The sequence below is a fragment of the Bombus vancouverensis genome, chromosome 16 (genome assembly GCF_051014615.1).
Source record: "Bombus vancouverensis nearcticus chromosome 16, iyBomVanc1_principal, whole genome shotgun sequence".
Lineage (NCBI taxonomy): Eukaryota > Metazoa > Arthropoda > Insecta > Hymenoptera > Apidae > Bombus > Bombus vancouverensis.
The window spans coordinates 5344647-5364957 of NC_134926.1; the positions used below are offsets into that span (position 1 = coordinate 5344647).

The following is a 20311-nucleotide window of genomic DNA, read 5'->3' on the forward strand; positions in this document are numbered from 1 at the left end:
GGGCTTTGCGCGCGTAATTAAGATGTCCTCGGCAATTAGCTGCCTTTACGATCGACGTAAAAGCCGATCATTCCGCGCACGCACGAATCAGGTTCTTCTCTCGGGCGCAGGAAACGATCGCGTAGTTACGAGACCTGTGGAGCACGTCGGGTCGCGTCGCCACCATCTCTGTCTTCGGGCGTGGAATTGACGAGTTTGATAGTAGATCGACCACGTGCAACGATAAGCTCGCGGCCGAAGCTGGAACGCGAATACGATCGAGCATTGCTCTGAACGAGATATCGTGCAAGGTATCGTCGATTCTTTTCTTTTTTCGTCGAGATATCTGCGTTGTTTCGCACGAGGCACAGCTTAGATCTACGTAGATAGGGTGCCTGAACGTAGAAGATCGAGAAGGAAAAGAGCGAAGAGTCGTCTAACCAATCCGTTTCCGTGCGTTTTTTCAGCAAGGATGTCGAGCAGCGGCGTGACGAGCGGACCGGTGAGCCAGGTCTGTCGGCCGCACTTCCACAGTTCCGTGCTGCATCCGTGGCTATCGGGCAGCGGGGCGGACACCTCGAAGACGCCCTGGGGATTCCCGACGACGACAGGCTCGAGCGGCGGCGGCGCGGTCAGCGACGATAAACCGCAGAGCCCCCTGGGCTCGTCCCTGCCGCCGACCACCGGCAGCCTGTCGAGTCACGGCGGTGCCGGGGCTGGCCACCATCTGTTTTCCTTCCCGCCGACGCCGCCGAAGGACGCCACCCCCGACAGCATCACCGCCAGCACCACCTCCAGCACTACCAACAACAATAACAACAACACCAGTAGCGCGAACAACAACAACAACACGAGCAATCCTCTGTCAGGGTTAGGTGGCGGAGCGAGCAGCGAGTATCAGGCGGCGGTGGCCCACGCGGCGGCGATGGGCGTGTTCATGCACCATCAGGACGCGCTGGGTGCAGGGGGCGCGAGCTCCTGCGACGTAAAACCGAGCGTGATGCTAGGCCACCATCACGGAGCACCATCGCCGCCGCATCAGCAACACAACGGGACGACGAACACAGGAAACGCTGGGAACGGGACGAACGGCGGAGCGACCGGTCAGGTGAAGCAACGAGAAGGTAATAACCAGTCGGGCAGCGTGTCCGGCAGCCAACAGGCGAGCACCACGCAACAGCAACAGCAGCAGCAGCAACAGCAACAACAGCAACAAGAGGCTGCGTATCAGGGGAACAACGTGGCGGCGGGCGGTGGTGGCGGTGGTGGCGGTGGTGCGAGTTCACCGTCGTGTAGGGACAGTTACGCGGCCGCTGCCGCCGCCGCCGCCGCAGCCGCGGCCGCGGCTGCCTCCAACACCCACCATGCCACCTCCGGATCCCAGTACGACCCGGCAACCAGCGCGTATAACATGTACCAGCACCTGCAGTATCCTAGTACCACCCACCACCATCACCATCACCATCATCACGGCGCCTCCTCGTCGTCTTCTTCGTCTTCGTCCCACAACCCGCACAACGGGACCGCGGTTTCCGGTATTTTCGGGCATCACGCCGCCGCAGCCGGGGCCGGCAACGCGACCGGCGTGGCCGGCGTTAACGTCGACTCGAAGTTGTTGGTCGGTCACGCGCACGCCAACACGCCGAGCTCGCCTTCCGCGCAGCAGCAGCAGCAGCAAAAGCCCAGGAACAAGTCGAGGACGTCCGCCGGTAAGCGGCACGCCTACCACCTTTCCCTCTTACTTTCTCTTTTCTTTCGTTTTTCTTTTCTTTTCTTATCTTTTGGGTTCTCCTTGATTTTCCGAATTCTTTGGGTTTCAAAATGCAACGGCCTAGTCTCCGCAACATTCTAGCCAGTTTTTCGAAGATCCAAGCCGCGCTTCCAGACTACGATACAGAACTACGAACACGACATAATCGGACGTCGGTCCGATGGATTATTTCTCATAGGCTATCGCAATCGCACCGCGTATTTTTGCCCGTTTAACCAGATTTAAGATTCACCGACGCGTTACTCCACGCAGTCTAATCGCGAAAGTACACCGTCGGCGACGATCGACCGACCGTTTAGGATCATCGATGTCCGGCATAAATTACTTGCTCTCAATGGATTTTGCTTCCTGGTAATACCATTGTCGATCTATTGCATTCGTATCAGCCGCGTCTTGTAACGTGAAATGCTAAGCGAGGTAAAATTTCTTGGAATTGTTCGACGCTGGCCACAAAAAGTACCGGCACAGCATTGTATCGTAGCATTTACATAACCATTTGCGCGGTAGGTGTTTGTACACCGTGGTATTTATTACAACGTTATTATTTATCATCGTTGTACGTGTTATTCGCAATTAGTCAGCTATATCGAAGTATATGAAACTGAACTGCGCAACCTGACAAAATGCGCTTCGTCGTAAACCAGAAGCGTGTGAGTGCCAATATGTTTCGTAGCCACTGTAGGTACCCGATACTAATGGCCGGCAGTGTGAGCACGCGTATTGGCCGAAAGTGCCAACGTATACAAGTAGAATAACATAGCAACGCGTGACAGTGAGCGATAGAGAACAGAGTATCTACCTCGATCGTCTTTCTTTCGGTTATCTCGGTAGCTGCGCGAGTACCAACGTACTTACGGAGACGAGGCCGTGCGAGTGCTGTCGTTTCTGGTCTTGGACTTTTTCACTGTCTGGACGTAGCGAGTTCCACGCAGTAGAATGGCCAGTTCGTGATCGGACGAGCCTCGTTCCCACCGAAACGGCCGCACCCCATTTCACTTTTTCTTTCCTTTGGTTTCACGTTAACGCTTTTGGTTTCCTTAATTTTGCTTGCACGCACGAACCCCGGTGCACTCGACTATCCGCAAGCACTCGAAGCACCGGGATTCGCGCGGTTTTTCGCTTTCAGTTCCAGTATCCTTCGTTTGCTTTCACTTTTGTCACACCGGGTACTTTTTCCTTGGTTTTATTTATCGACTCGAGGTTCGCCTGCACGGCGTTCCTCGCGCCAATCGATATTCCTCGAGCACTCGTTCCTAGAATATAGCGAGGCACGAAGAACACCACTTCTTTCTCCAAGAGGAAAGAAACCTCGAGTCGTCTTTCTTTCTTTTTTTTTTCTTCTTTTTCAATTTTGTTCCGTTTTTTGATCCCCGAACGAGCTTTTGGTGGCGGTCGTCTTTCGCTTACGGTTCGTTGATACGAACGACCAACACGTCTCTATATATATATATATATTTTCTCTTTGTTTTTTTATCGAAACGAGCTGAGTGTTGTCGGCGAGAGGGAGACACACCGACGCGTATTTTTGTATTTTTGCCTCACCGATGTGTTTTTTGAGTGGCACCCGCGAGACGTCGAGCGTGAACAGCACCACACCTGATTGATTTTTATGACGAACGTGGATGCACAGGGCGGGACACCGAGAACGGCAACGCCTAGACGTCTCTGATTCCAAACGTATTATGACAATCTCGTTTATTCCTTTGAACAACGTCTATGCTATCGCAGACGTTGCACGGTAATGTCTCTCGATAATTGTCCGAAAATCGGCACAAGCGTCGACCAATTATCGGATCGTGGAATTGGCTCTGAAGCTGCAGATGACGCGTGCCATTTTGCATGGAACGTGGAAGAGGACAGCGCGAGTGAAAAAGGAAGAGACCCGAGGATTGGCTTTGGAGAACGAAGCATACCTGCGGGACAATATTAACCGCGGTGACGAAAGATTTTCAATTTTGTTATATACGTTGCACACTTAGCAACGCGATATTCGCTCACGGCATATTTGCATATTTAACGACGTTAACTTATTTTCCGTCGTTAAACGCGATTTAAACTATACCGTGTTTGGTCTCGTTTTAATCAGAAAAACCTGGCAAACTGGCTGGTCAAGGTTTAATTTAAAAAAAGTCACAGGCAAAAGAGTTTCGTTATTGCGTTAGTATTGTCACGCTGACGTTTAAATTCGGATCGGATTACGCTGGTCAGCGGACGAGATTCGCGCTGCGTCAAAGGAAACTCTTGGAAGAAGCTGGTCTAGCGATGCGGATGACGACCGGACATTTATCAAGTATGTACACCACGCTGGGCAATTATCGAGACGTTACTGTTGCTCTTATTTTTTTCGAGGCGTCGGAGACGCTCGAGCGTCCGCTCGCAGGCGACTCGACTCGGCGCATTCCTTTCTCTGTGCCTTTCTCTCTGTATGGTTCTATTATATATATATATTTTTTATAAATACACACAGGTGTAAGACACACACGCGCGGGCGAATCAGCACACACGTACCTGTTTTTTTTTTTTTTTCTATGTATCTCTCTATCTCGATGTGGTGTGGCTACATGCTACTCGTTTTTTGGTTTTGTCACTGGCAAAAATCTCCCTCTCGAAAAGAGTCTGCGGACCAACGTTTTTGCCGTGCTTTCTCGCACGATTTTTCTCTGCGCCACGAAGCGTTCGACCGATCAACTCAACGGCCAATTCTTTGATTCGGAGAAACTGTACCGCGGATACTCGAGCCGTTTGACGGAAAACTAAGGGGCGGCCACTCGCCACAGCTGGAAAGCGGCAGGAAAATCGGGCAAAACGGAAATCTGGGTCGTCGCTGGCGATCGAAGGGGAGGTAGAAAGGGCGAAGGGGAACGGGAATGGGAATGAAACGGTTGAAAAATGCCGGATACGTTGATTGCGGTAATAATAGCCGGTCTGCGGCGAGGACGGCGCGGCGTGGTAAAAATCCTAATTCCGGGAACAATGGCCCGACTTCGCGGCGTGGAAGTCCGCTAATTAAATCGACTTACGACACACACAACGCACAGCGTGCCAGCCTCGATGACTGCGAAGCCAGACAAATCCGTGGATCTCGTACAAAGCTACGACCAAACGTATCTAAATGCTCTTTTAAATCGCTAGAATTCCAACCATATTAATTACAACGAATATAACTTATACAGGGTGTTTCCTAATAAACGAGCGATGCTCGAGTAATCGTTGCGGTACCTAAAAGCGATAAGAACGCAGCTCGTATCCACTTGGGTTTCTTCGATCTCGTTTACGAATTTTCTGTTCTATCGTTTCGTATCTAATTCGTCTTCGGATATCGATGCGCGACTCCTTCGATACGGCCAGATATTTTTTAAATTTGTCGAGATCCTCGTTCGATTTTACGGCCACGTGTTCGAAGAACTTGAAGAGGTGTGGATTATACAAGAGACTTCGAGTACGCCCACGAGGAAATATGCAACGTACGCGCGTGCATTGAGACGCAAGGAAGTAAATTTGAGTACGAAGGTAATCAGATACGAAATGATAGAACACCAAACTCGTTACGCAAGTATATCTCGTAAACAAGATCAAACGGCGTCGATTGGAAGGCTTTTTTATCGTTTTTGAACGCTGTATCCGTTGCTGAAATATCGCTCGCTTGTTACGAAACACCCGTTATAGTTGTATAGTTCCGGTAATTGGAAAAAGAAAAAAAGAAAATCTAAAAATTCTTCGTTTTGACGAGTTGTTGTGGCGCAAAGGCTGTCCGCCAAGAGAACGGACAGCTTTTGCGCGAAAGAACCGCGTCACGCCGCGCCTATCGAGTCGAAAGTAAAAATTTAGCATTTCTAATTCGCGAGAGTTACGAGAGTCTCGAAATACACGCGACGCGTATAATTTTCATCTTCGTTAGAACGTTTCTTTCGGCTAATAGCCGTAGAGAGATTTCTCTGCCGCGGATGCTTTTATTAATTAATCGTTAACGAAGACGCGTGTTTTTGCCACAAGTGAAAATTGCAATTAACGAGCCAGCTCATATTCCGTTGCTTTTCTCCTCGCAGCGTTTCATGCTCTTTAACTCGAGCGTCGTTTTCGTAAAAAAAATCTTCGTAGGCCTGGCGATTCGAAAGTTTAGACGACAACGTTCCATCCGCAACCATTTTCGCGCAGCAATCGTTCGAAATCGGAATTGAGAAGAAGAAGAGGAAGAAGAAGAAGAAGAAGAAGAAGAAGAAGAAGAAGCAACAGCAACAGCAAGAGTCGCCGGGCCAAATTCGTGACGGAACGCCGGTTTCCTCGTCCTGGATCATAATTCATCCGTTTATGGCAAAAGTGGCACGGCTTCCATCGGTCTCGTTCCCCCGGTCGAACTCGTCTTTTCGTCGAAACAATCCGCCTCTTTCTCGTAAGCATCGTTTTCTCGGACGCGATACCGAGACGTTAACGATCGGCGATCGCAATTAAAACAATCACGCGTAGTCGTCTCTGAACGAACGCGTGCACTTGCGACACGATAAATCGCGTTAAAAGAGCAAAGATTACGGTTAAATTAGAAATCGTCGGATGTATCTTTATTTTTCCTTTTTTTTTCTTTTTTTTTTTCTTCTAATATTTTCCTGCCCCCCTGGTTAATCGAAGAGTTTTCGAATCGCTCTTTGGCCACGTCGGTTGCGTAAGATTCGACACGAAAAACGCCTCGGCGCAGTCTACAGATCTTTTGCAGTCATGGCGAACGCTCGATTCGATCTCGAGGAGGATGCAGCTCGAAGGACCACTTCGAGAGACGCGGATTTCACGGCTCGAGGAAAATTCTTGCCTTTTCATCGGATAAAATTCTCCCCTCCCTTCTCTTCTCTTCTCCCGTCGTACGATTCCCAAAACTTTCAGGCTCGTTCCTCGTTAAGGCAAACGAAACAGGCAACGCGATAAAAAGTATGCTTGATCGATTTATGGCGAGTACACAGCGTATTACGATTTTTATCAAAGTGTACGAATGAACGATCGGTTATTATCTAATTAGGAGCAACGACTATTACTTTTTCATAAAATCACGCCATAAATCTGTAATTGCGTTCAAAAAAACGTAGCAGTAACGTGCTTTGATATTTATTATACGTAGGTAATGCTGTAATTAACTACGGTTAATTGCCGCTGTAATTAAGAAATTTGAAAAATCTGAAGACGAAGGATTTGTTAGGTAACAAATTAATTTTATACGTCCTGGGAATCGCACACGTCGCTTTTATCATTGCACATTGATTTCCAGTAATCGGTTAAACCGGTTGTAGTATTAGTATCATACGCAGTTACCACGATTATAAGAAATATAGTCATCGCCGTTTAATTTCTCTATAATTCTATAACTACATATTTTACAACTATAACTGTCCTACTTGTTTCTTCTTCGCGACCCCATCTCTTCGGACGTCTCTTCTTCTTCGTCTATTTTACTCATAGAACAGTCTGTATCTCTTCGCGCATCTTCTCTACTTAAATCATTTTGCCAGTAACGAGCGTGAAATACGCAAAAGATAGGAAGATCGCGTTAAATGGTAAAACCAGGCGTTCGAAAGGTGCGCGCGTACTGCGACGCGTCTCGGGTCGCGACAGACCCAGGTAGAATTAAACGGACGATAATTAATCATGGAAAAAGAGTACGACGCCTGAAACTTTTGATCCTTCCCTTTCCGTGTGCTGTCTGGTGGGGGTTAGAACTAACGATACCAGGTCTGTTCATCCTTCGTCGTGCAATCCCATCTGAAACGTCGTCCCCGCTATTAACAAGCCGCTATCGGACGATCGTGTTCGATCCACGAGTCCTTCGAACGGCCACGGTCCTAAAGAGACTCTGCTTTTGCTCTGGTAATCGCTTGATATGGTATGTCTGCAACTGCATGCGACTCCCATCACCGATCTTCGTGACTTGGTGTCCGCGTCGAGCACGCTGACTCGTCGAAATCCTCCCATTTTCTTCTTGAACGTTCTTCGCGGACCTTCAAATTTTCCAGGTCGTTTCGAGAAGCCAGCGTGCTCGAGCTTCTTCCCAATACGCTCGATCGGACGATATTCAAACGGAATTCTTCCAAACGGCATAATTTACGAACGTCTTGTGAATCGTCGAGATACTTTTGCATGGCCGGTGCTTAGTCCGAAGTGTAGTTTCAACGCGTTTGAAATTAAGCGGAGGGAGAATCCCATTGCTGTTCGTTCGATCGACGTCACCGAACGTAGCTTCTCTTTGACACGAAGCGTTCCAACACCGAAGGATTAATCAATTTGTTGTTTTGACGGTGCGACACCGACAGAGGGCCGCGAGTGTGTGAATTGCGGCGCAACTTCCACGCCTCTGTGGAGACGAGACGGCACTGGTCACTACCTCTGCAACGCTTGCGGGCTCTACTACAAGATGAACGGACAAAACCGACCTCTCATCAAGCCGAAACGACGCCTGGTAAGTACCTAAGCTGAATCATTTTGCTACACTGGCGTGCGCAAGTACTTGGACACCTGGTGTCGTCGAAAAATTCGTTATACCTTCAACAAACAACGATTCGATTGACTTTGATTGACCGGATCAAACGGCCCGCCGAGTCAAAATTGAAAGAAGAAATACACGCGCGTCTATGGAGTTTCATATTCGTCAAAATAAAGTTTTCGAACGTGTTATTCTCAGACAGCAACGTGCAACGCCTACGGTTACGATTTTCGTACAACTTGTATCGTTTTATCTATACTAATTAATATTAACTAACGTTTTCATCAATATGTACCAGGCGTGCATGGTCGTTGTACGTTTTATTTATCTGTGATAATTCGCGAGTGTCGAAATGCTTATGCATGCCGGTGTATTTTTACTCGAGAAGGATCGAAGACGCACACAGCCTTCGTGCCATTTGCATTGTAAAGTCGTGGAAAGGAAACTTTACGTAACGACGAGGCGTCGTCGAAAAATGTTAGTTGGAACGTCGGACCTTGCGGTTTGACCTGTGCGCGTATCGGAAATCCGAGATTACAGAGCCGCCTGCAAAGGTGTCAGTGGGTTTTCGTTCCGTTCGTAAACTGACGGAGGCAACCGACGAATCGTCTAGGAGCTGGTGCACCTGTCTGCCTCGTAAAAGCGTGTCCTTGATCGTTTCCTCGGTGCGCATCGAGCCGCACATTACACTTAATTAATACACGCTCGCGATACACGGCAGTTGTGTGTTTCTCGCGATATGCAGATGCAGTCATCAGAATGCAAGATAAAACAAGGCCAAGCTAATTTCCTATATACGCGGCTATTAACACACCACGTTCCCGTTCGCGTATTCCTCGTCGATTCCAGCGTTACGAACTGTCCGAAAATCGCGCGCACACGATTTTCCACCAAATGAAAATCGCGTCTCGCTAGAGCAGGTCTGTTTCGGCGAAACGATTATTAGCCCGTTGTGTGCGTCAAAACGAGCGCGGTTCGCTCGTTTTCCAACGATTCGTAGCACGCTTCTGACAAATATCTTTCTGACGAAGAAAACCGCTGACTTTGAAAGTGCACTGTAGCAAATAGTAGCAGGAAGATATATGCAGGCTGGTCGTGAGATACGATCAATCTGGTTCGATCAAGTGCCATGAATATCCATTAGCGCGCAGCCGCAAAAAATTCTAATTTATCGTTTCCCAGCTTTGCACCTTTATCGAATGAATCATTTGTTGCTTGCAACGAGTTTGACAAAACTGAGTCTCAGTCGGCGGCAAATATACGCGACGCGTTAGAAATGGAAATTTCGGATCACCAGGTATCGGTAGGGGCGGATCGATAACGCGAAGGGTAACCGGGGCTTTCGTGCGATCGGCCCGTACGACTCGTGCGAATTCCATCTATTTTCGTCGAGCAGACGCTCTGGCACTTACGCAAACGGAATGGCGAAACTCGATATCTTCCCTCCTTTCCACGTCAGATTCATAAATTCGCGTCGTCTTTCCACGGAACAGTTGGCTTTGGGAAAAACGTTTGGCCCACGAAATCGCCGAAGAATCGTCGATTCGAAGTGAAAGTGCAGGCTTTCGGCCAGTGGATCGAGGCGAGTCGCGTTCGCGAGAGAAGAGTCTGCATTCCGCGGATGCAAAAGCGCATAGCACGGTGACGTTTCACTATCCCTCTCGCGCGCTTTCTCTCGTGCGCGATAGAGCAAAGCTGATGGATTCAAGCTTTTTCTCGCCGCCACCTGCTCCTCTAATTACGCCGCTCACGCACGCACTAGATTTATTAATCGTCGTGTTTTTGCCATCATTTGTCGGCCGGCTGCCTCGGCCTATCAACTCGCCAAACGCCATCCCCAGCTTTTGTTCGGTTTCGCGCGGTTTCCAACGTGTCGCATTTTTTGTCCAGCGAAATGCCATTGGTTTTCGAAGCAGGAAAACTGGAAACTGTTGGAAAATACATCGCGACCGTTGCTCATTCCCAGGGTGCGCACGTGAACAAAGATCGCATCGCTGTTACACCTTTCTGCTCGTTTTATTCATCGTTTCATCGGTCTCCACGTGGAAGATAGTCATCAAGACCCGGAGATTTATTTCTTCGTCGATCATAGTGTTTTAGTAAAAAAAACTGTAGCTAAAGAGACGCGTGTAACGCGAAGTACGTAAATACGCGTCTCTCGGTTCCAACACCAAACGGAGCTGATCGCTTGCGAGTGCCAGAAAATTCGAAGCGCGTGTTTGAAACGCTGCAACATCGTGTGGAAAAACGCTCGATACCGTGAAACAGTGGCCTGAATAATTCGTCCCTGATATAGTAGGTTTTCCCGGAAACAGCGAGGGTCTAACGATCGCCGCGTAGTCGGCGTCAGCTCAAATATTATGACAGCGCGACGAGCCGAACCCGCCCACCTATCACTCACACAGCGAGGACGTACTCGCGTAGATCGGTAGGCGCGAGCCGAACCTATAAAATATGTATCGGTTTAAACCGGTAGGCGTCGCCTGATCGCCGGCACGCGTGTCACATTTTCGGCCCGACGCTATAATTTTCTTGCCGTGGCCATTTCCTCGGGCAGCAGCAGGCTTTCTCTGCGCTGTGTGTTTTAATAATCGACGAAACTTCGCCCTCCATGTTACGCGAAAGCACCGGTCACGTCGAATAAATCATTCAATAGCATCGTATTTTTTGGTAATTGCTACGAGCCTTGTCACCTTTTTCCCAGTTGCTTCTGACATTTCGAGCTCCCACTCCTTCTCGGACAGAGCGTCGAAAACGATTTATTTTTGCTTAGAAATATGTACAAGACGAATATTGGGCGATAAAATAACGCGTAATATTTGGATTCTCAAAGGTTTGTCCCGAATGCAACGAAACGCTATATTCCCCTAACGCACGCGTTTGTTTACGTTGATCCAGAGTATCCATCTAACTGCACTGTAATTTCTAGCTGCTCTTCGATATTTACAGGTTACCAGGTAGAATTTTACCATTTTCTGTACTAATTTCATAGAACAATTGCTGAGGCAATAGATTTGTGGCGGCACTCGACAGCAAATACCACCACTCGGCACTAAGTAGAGTCGAACGACGGTAGCGCAGTGGTTAGCGTCTTAGGTTACGAACGTTCGGGTCCCGGGTTCAAATCCCGGCGACCCGTAGTCCGATTTTTCTTTCCACGATTCTTAAATGAGAAGAAAATACGACATCCACACCCGCAGCAGACACAACTAACTCGTCCCCTACATGAACAGTAACCGCACTAACTTGACCAAACTAATTGCAATCGTAACCACTACTCCACCTCAGATTGGTTTATGTGACAGCAGCCATCACTGTTATAGTATCTGCTGGTGTAGCATTTGACTCATGTCCAATGGGATAATTATCCCCCATCACTGCTATGCTCATTCTACAAAACAGATTGATTTAAAAACGTATAATTGAATCATTCATTTCTGGTTATAATTCGGCACGTAGCTAAACAATATTGTGACACGATTTTCCAGAACTTCTAATGGTTTCTTAACCCATTTGCATCATGGCTCTACTTTAGAGGATTGGTCCCTATGATGGCGCGCGTAAAGTGTTCAGAAAATTTACTGTTCGAAACAATTGGTAGACAAAATGTTACTTCGCAAACATATCGCATCTTACGTTCTTTACAACAAAGGGAAAAAGGAAAAATTATTTATTTAAAAAACATAAGAAATTAAATCATATTATTTCTCGTGGAATACTTTAGAATGGTCAATACAATAAACTGATATAGGCGAGATGCTGAGAAATGGGTCAAACGTGATCTCTCTCACACCTGAAGAATACTTGGCGACTGAAATAAAAGGCAGTCGCAGCGCGCGTTATAATCCGCGCTTGTTAACTATGGTCCAATCTATTGTTTCTGTACAGTATTCAAACAAATTGTTGTTCAAGTTGATAGGTTTTAAGCACATTTGTACCCCGGTGTGCGTATACCGTTGGTAGGTTTTAGCGCAGCGTGTGTTACATTATAAAGGTAAATCGTGAAGCGGACAGGATGCGAGAAGCGGGAAACGTTGAGTTATAATTGGAAGGGAAATTTCGAAATACGATACCGTGGAAGGAAAAGATGGGAATCGTTAGTTACACCGAAACTGAAGGCTGCGCTATGAAATACAAATTAAAAATGGAAATACCACGAGCTCTGGGTATCAAGAGGGAAGGAGGCGTTTGCGCGTTATAGGAGAAAGACCAAGAATCGGCCAATGTGTAGTACAAGGTTGAAAATAAGCAAGTTATGGAATTACAAAGTAGCGAATTAATCAGTAGCCTTGTGTAACACGGTGCATAACTTCGTAAATAACGTCGATAAATTAACATTTTCCACTTCGAATCTCTCAATACGCGCCGGCCACGGTGTGGCGTCACAATTCTGTGGTAGCCCTTCGACACGCTCCCATGAAATTTTTTATAGTTTCGATACAAAAAACCTGCATGTTTCCTACGTTGCGATATACTCGTGTTGGTGATAAACAGCGTGAAAAAGAAAGCAGGAGAGTGTGACTGGAACGTACAAGTCGATCGTCGAGAAGGGACACAGGGTCGATCGACCCCCTCGCGAGACCTCGTGGAAAAAGGCCCCGAAAAATAGGAGGAGCCACCCGGGCCATATGCTTTTCGCACAATATGTCGCGTTTTTACGGGGCCGTGCCATGGGAGCGAATCCGGTCGCAGATGTGACGAGAGAGGAGAGAAAGAGGGCCGCCGATACGATCAGCGAAACAAAGGGCGGCCACCACCAGGTATTCACCCCCTTCTTCCCCGTACTCTGTCTCTGCGCCGAAATAATAAAGTCGTGGCACATATCGGGCCACGTGAAAACGCATTGTGCCGACGTGTCTCTTCCACGGAAATTCCAGCCGTGCGTTATTATGAACGGGTACGGTCTAACGTGCTCGAAAGCCCCGATGGGCCAGATAGCAAGGGTTGAAACCCTCTCTTCGTCGCTCGGCGCGTCGTCCCGCTCAACCGACCGCCGCCATTTTTGATTCGTTGCGCAGATAGCCTGGAACAGCTGGCAAGTTTTCGCTGCTGCTTTTTTTATTCCTCTCCTCCTTTCTGTCCGCGCCGCGTTTCTACCTTCTCTTTTTTCTTTTTTGCCGGTTCCTTGCCCGGCTGGATGTCTCTGTTTTATCGGGCCGCAACAGGGGCGAGAACCACCCCTGCTGTCATTGCTTACGGTTACCTTCGCAGCGAACGCGCGTTTCGTTATAAAACTATCGCCGTGTATTCAGCTTTATTTGTTACGACCGAGCTGGATTTGTTCGAACGAGATTTCGCTCGACGCCCGACTAGCTCAACTTCTGCAAGCTTCAGACTGCTTCTGACAGCTTCGTTTTGTAATGTAATAAATTGTTTTATATTAGTTTGTTGAGTCACGCACGAACAGGATAATAGAAATATGACGTATCGTACCTGATTCAATGAAATAAAATAAAACAGAAATTGTCGTTCGTCTGTTATCGTCTTATAAAACGAAAGACACTTTCCGGAGAAGCTGACACTTAACGTAGCGCGAGCTTCTGTCGGGAAATAATACAAAACGAGGGAAATTTGCGAGTTTCCATTACGAGAACTCCGGTTGTATAGAAGACAAGTGCAGATAAATAGATTTTTATCGCAGTGGACACCGCGTTCGGGCTATTCGCCACAGTATCCGAACCGATGACTGTGTCGAGTCACTGTCGACGCAGCTTACGAGGAACACTGTGGAGAGCAGCTCGCGATAGTTTCAAGCTGCAGATCCAGCCACGAGCTAAGTTCAGCTAAATTCGAGAACGTTCGCCTCGCGTCTGTACGAAACCGTGTGCACCAGTTATAGCAAGATGTATACAGATAACGATCGCGTCTAATCCGACTTACTGGGCGCAGTTTTCTGTACGAAATCGCAGTGATTCAAGTTTCATCAATTAAAATCCATCAGGACTCCGAAGCAGAACTGTAAAAGCGAACGTAACTCAACGAGCAAATTCACATCAAATGAGCGAATCTATGGAGCAGATTTAGTAAGTTCGTGGACGTGCTTGCGAGGAGAAAGATGGTCGTAGGAGGTAAATAATTCTGTTGCTTCGAATTGCGAACGTTGTACGTAAAATTGCAACACGTTGCACAACGTGGTCCCTGGCTGACGTTAAACGTCCCTTTCGTTTCACGCGCAAACGCATTTTCTACGTTCACGTTTAAATGGAAAGTGGCAGAAAATTATGTCAAATGACTATTAACTGTATCTATTTTATTTTTTATTTATTATCGCTTAGCTCGTGCCTCTCGGCTTTGGGCGAGCTTTCGGAATTTTTGGACTTTTGCCTTCTTGCTGTGCTTCCTTATTGTCGTTCCTCCCCGTCTTGTATTGCCCTTCTCTTCTCTGTTATTGTTTTTAGTTCTGCTAGTCCTTCTCCAGTCTCGTTTAGTATCTTTTCCGTGTCCTTTAGTCCTCCCGTTATTTCGCATTCTTCTATTACATGTCTCGGGTCTTCTTCTTTCCTTTTACATAGCCTGCATCTTTTTTCTCTTCTTCTCAGTATTCCCTTGTTTTGGTCTGGTTTCCACATTTGAATCTTGCTAATACTTTTCCGTCCTTCCTCTTCATCCTCCTTCTTCAGTATTTTGTAACTCTTGCTTGGCGATTTTTCTGCAATGTGTGTTATAGTGTCTATTTTATTATCATTTATTATTGCGCGGCAGAAAATATCTTCAAGCCCAACTTTGCTCGGTTTAACTCGCCGCTGAACCTCCGGTGATGCGCTGAAATGCACGCGGAACTCGGCGCGCGTTGCGTTCAACGGGAGAAGAGGAATCGCCAGGGCGAAGATACTCGGCGGAAGATTTTCCAACGAGCGAATCCTCGAGAACGTGGTGCAGCCACGAGCAGAGAGGCAAAGGGCATGTGGGGCAGCGGAGGGGCCAGGCTTCTGCGAGGAATCGCTCGTTAACGGCTGTCCTACACGCTCTCCCTTTTCTTCCCTCTCGTCCTGGCGATGGTTATCGCGCGCGCCATGCCACGCCGCGCCGTGCAACGCCGAGTTACGGTCCTCCGGGCGTTCCTGGACATTCCGGTGGCAACAGAAGCGCCAGCGTCGCTCGCGGCACCCGTTAATCCGGCCGCAGGAATTTTTTCCCCGAACTCGCCGTTGTCTCGCGTGCCCTTTGACATTTTTTTCGCCGAGTCGGTGGCATCTCGAAGGGGAAAGGGAAATTCGAGGAGAAAATTCGTTTCTCCGTTTCCTCTGACTCGGCAACGCGCATAGCGGCTTTCCTATGGCTCGCAGACACGCACGGCACAGACAGAGTACAGTACCTGACGTCCAGGTACCGGAAAGTACGCGAAGAAACAGGAAGCGAAAGTTCGATGGGAAACGCAAGATGCGAAAATCGGGAAGAGGCAAATACTGGGAAACCTGGTTGTTGCTGGGAGGAGCTGGGCGGAGTTCGCGAAATAGCTGAGCCGCAGATGGGATCGTTGAAACGTTTAAGAAGACGTAGAGACAGCTAGGAATCTGGAAAATTGTGTAGCCACGAGAAAAGTCGTCGTGAGAATAAAATATCGAGACATCGGAAGATGTAGCGCACTGATCGAGATGCGATTGATCGCTACGTTTAAAGAAAGGAATGAGAAAATAAGCCACGTAATGCTAGTTTATCGAGCGAGGAACTGAGCGAGTGTGAGATAAGCAGATGAATATGTGTGAGCATGTGTCGCACCATAGTCCTGTCTCTCTCTCGAATCGAATGAACATCCGACGAACGTCCAATCTTCCTCCACGCCTCGTGGTCGTCTCTTGCGCGCTCTGCTACAAAGATTTTCGAGTATCGAGTTGCGAGAGACGGCCACGTGTCGCGAGCAGGAATCGGCCAGCGACTCTTCCGAGAAAAGAATCTGCTCCGCTTGGCGCGGAATCTCGAACGACCGACGCTGCGAGTCGACGAAGAAAACGTCGTTCGCAGTCGCACAATGCGACTAGGTGTCGTCGTTATCCGAGACAAGAATCTACACCGCTATTGTTGCGATTCGCGCGTACGGTCGAATTCGTGAAAGCGACGTCGCTCGATTTTCCTGCTGGTCGAAAGTAAAGCGAGTTTTCGCCGCTTTCCGAGACCCATCACGTGCCTCTAATTATTATGGACGTGTCGATGGAAGAAGCAATTGCTGGGTGCTCGTTGTGCAAGCTTCGAAGCTTAGAAACAGAAGAAATAAACCCGAAGAGGGAGAGGAGGCGGAGACGAAGAGGAAAAAAAAAGCGATTTCCCTGGCAGGCGGATTTCGTGAGATCGGCACGGTGGTTTATGAGCAGCACACGCAGCCATGGTCGGGGGCAGAAACGTCGACTGAATTATGTACCAGATGCAAATGTCGTCGTATTGTCCGGTGCCGGCGGCGTGCTCCATCCATCTTTCAGCTTCCTTGAAAATTCCGCTCATGAGAGACGAGATTTGCATCCGTTCACACTTTGAATACGTCGCTGTCCACCACCGGAGATCCAACCGCGCTCCACTGCTCTCTTTTTCTTTCTCTTTTTTTTTCCTCGAACGAGAAGGCAAAAAAAGAAGAAAAAGAGAGGAAGATCGTGTGGCGATTCGAGATCTTCCTGTCGATTTCTTCGCCCCTTTATTTCTTCGTTGCTTCTCTGCCAAGTAGAAGTTACTATTTGCTGGAAGGAACAGGTTCCTTCTTCGAATCCTGAAATTCTTATCATCCGCTGGAATCGCGAATTAGACCGACGATCCTCTCGCCGAGCGAAGTTGCGAGCGGTTTTGCCGTCCGCGTTCTCAAGGAAACGGCCAAATCGGACGAAATTTCGGTCATAAAGCCGCGCGCGATTCTTCGTCGTCGCGACGTTCACGTAGTTTTCGGACGCAGACGACGCGATGCAAACGAACGATCCGCCGATCGACGCCGGCCAATAAGTTGGTCGCGCGTCTCGTTTCGCCGCACGACAAGCGCCACGATTTATTTCGCGAATTTATGCCGGCCAGGATTGCCTACGTCTCTCAGCTGCACCAGTCGGAAGCAATTTACAAGTTAATAGGTTACGCGGTCTTCGACCCTGCATTTATTCCCTGCGATCGCCTAATTGGCTGGTCTACCTCGTTCGTGGCCTAAAGGCGTCCAGCTTCTCGTCCAGCTTCACGCTCTGCCGTCGAATTTTCCAATCCAGAAACGGGAATCCCTGTGGCTGGCTGTCAAACAGACAGAAACACGCTACCGTTTAAACATCAAAGCAGAGAGTAAACGCTGGCACATTTATCGCGACATTTACGTTTACTGAAAGTGTCGAGTTCATTAGATGAAAATACATAGAAAATATATTTCAACACAAAAGTATAAGCACAAATGGGAATATAATTTGAGCTAGCAGTGTTACCCTATAAAGCCCCGAACCCATCGTCGCCTGTCTACTGTCTATGGTCTGCCTTCGTCCCAGTCTATCGTCTATACGCTGTGGACGGCTTCGGTGCTTGAGCAAACTAAAAAGACCAAATGTAGAGTTCTCTTGGAAGCGGTGACCGCATCATCGGAAGGAGCCAATGAAATCCAAGCGAAGTAGCGTGAAACATAAAAAGAAGATCGAGGTGTAAATCACATTGGAGTGTACAGCTAAATGATGGTGTGTTTTGTCGATGCCACCTAATGGCAATCCTAATGTCTTTCCTTCTTCCTTATTTTCCATCTACAGCATCGTAAACATATTGTACCTATCGTTTGTATCGTATAACGCGATGTGTACACGTGTGCGTATTTTCTATTGCAATTTAGCTTCTCATCTATTGGTTTAAAGTTTAAAGTTTATCGAGTCGAGAAAATACAGTTTTTGGTACATTATTCACAACAAACATGAATTTTTGTAATGGTACGTTAGGCAAAGGTACCGATACGCGGCGATACGACGTAGCCATGCTGTATTATGTGTCGACGCTTTACATTTTTCGTTGTATCATACAGTTTTTGGGTTTAAGCCGCTGGGCAGCGGAGCTTTTTTATGTATTTTTTTTATTTTTTTCTGTCGCGAAAACTTGGTCGCAAAACAGGACGCTTCGGTTGCAAAACAGGACGCTTCGGTTTTCTCATCTATTGGGTGGCACTGACGTTGCTGAATCGCCAAAATGGCTAAATTGCGATAGAGAATACGCACACGTGTACACATCACGTTATACGATACAAACGATAGGTAAAATAGGTTTACGGCGTCGTAGATGCAAAATAAGGAAGAAGGAAAGACATTAGGATTGGTAGGTAGATATTAAATAGCAGGGCGGCAGCGTGTGTTTGGAGAAGGGCGCAGAATTTGAATTTGAATCGCAATCGATGCGATAATAAGAGAGTGGAATCGAGAGTGGACACCGTTAGCTCGAACAATAATACTTTTTTCTCGTCGCCGGCCGGCTACTTAAGATTCGGCACGCCACGATTGGATGACCAGTTTCGACTGTCCGACAAGTCGATCGATCATTCACCGACACAAAGAAACAATCGGCCGCTCGATAAACTACCGTGCTGTACAAGCGACGCTCTCGAAATTGATTTACCTCGGCCAATTCGGCTCGCAGCGAGATCGCTCCTCTTTTTACGCCCAACAGATTTGTTGGGAAATTTTCATACGCCGTTTCTTACCTTCGTATTTCACATAAAAAAAAGAAAAACGAGAGACGGTTAATGCGACGTAAAAGTGGTTTCCAAAGAAGGTTTCCACGCAACCGAAATGGAATAATACGCGGCGTAGGCAGAACAAATTGGTAGGAAGTTGCAGGTGAAACGTAGCAAGGAGCAGCGCGTAGGATTTTGCGCGCAAAAGCCGCGCGAGAAAGTACGAAAGAATTTTTCTCGCGTGCGTCCGCTCGCTTCCGTGCTCTGGCCGCTGCTCAAAACGATATTCTCCGGCCGAGAAACCTCGCGGTTAAATAATTAAACCAGCCGACGAAAGAAAATCTTCCGCCTCGATAAACGTTGCCCGCTCGTGAACGATAACGAGGTGGAAAAAGACGAGGAGAAGTGACGGAGGGTTGGCGGCGCAGCGAAAGAGAAATTCATTCGCAGGGAAGAAAATGGTGTACGAGTGGATTGCAACCCGCCCATGGAAAAGTCGATCGTGGCCCGAAGAATGCATTGTTACGAGGTCAGCGCACCAGCCCGGCGTCGTGCACACAGGTGCACGATGCAACCATGTTTCACGGTGATCGATCGTGTGTGCAGCTTGCGATTTATATGCAGGAATGTTTACTCGCAAACGAACACTCGCCAGCGTGTAATTACGGACAATCGCATTTGCAAAAATTCTGTTCCACCTTGCCCGAGACCTAGCAACCTCTCCTATTGTCTGTTCTACTTTCGTTCGCCCCACGCAGAGTCACCGAAATTGTTATCGTTTGCCACATGTGAACGTGATCAAGGGCAGAATGTTGTGTCGTTAGGGTGGAGAAAGAGGTTGGCGAGGGAAGAGAAGGTAATCCAGGCTCCTATCGTCGTTTCGAGGCGTCAGCCTCGCTGCCCCTCGTCAAAAGGGAGAAGGAGTCTTCCGAGAAGGATTCGTAGATTCCCTAGGGCAGCTGCGCTCGCTATCATTGGTCGCGATCTCGATGGATCCCACCCGAGTCCTGGAAACGACCCCTCCAGCGATCGAGCACCAATCCTATCCCGTGTTTCCCATGCCGAGGGTAGATCCCTGCCTGGGGTGGATTTTTCGGAGCTGCCGTCCCCGCACGAAATTACACGGGGCGAAAGATCGGAATCCTCATGAGAAACGTTAGCCCGGCAACTTTCCAGATATCGCTAGGACTTTCGCCTTATCTTCCTTCTTCTTCCTTTTTCCCGAATTTTCCGCAACTTGCTAGGCAATCCTAGCGAACGACGAGACGGCTAAAATTTTGCCTGCCTCGTCCTTGACCAGCATTTTATCGAGATACTATCGTCCAACGAAGACGAGGATGAAATAATGATAATTAATAACAATTAACGTTAATCGATAATACTAGCGATCGTTCTTCCTACGTAATCGTAGAATCGTAGAATCTTATTTTAACTCGTCGCGTTTTATCGTGTGTTAATCGACGATCGAGCAACTTTGATTTTCTATCGACAAATGTTCCAT

At 48.0% G+C, this 20311-nt stretch overlaps 1 protein-coding gene across 4 annotated transcripts in view; it reads left to right on the plus strand.

Annotated features, from left to right (window-relative positions):
- LOC117154461 (uncharacterized) overlaps nt 1-20311 on the plus strand; it is a 184414-nt gene that overhangs the window by 111696 nt on the left and 52407 nt on the right. For 3 of the 4 annotated variants that reach the window (XM_076625777.1, XM_076625778.1, XM_076625776.1), the window contains 2 exons: nt 447-1688; nt 8041-8183. In XM_076625777.1, the coding sequence (XP_076481892.1) occupies nt 447-1688; nt 8041-8183 (1385 nt within the window). Of the gene's footprint in view, nt 1-446; nt 1689-8040; nt 8187-20311 lie in introns of all 4 variants that reach the window. The other variant, XM_033329472.2, reaches the window with a different exon arrangement.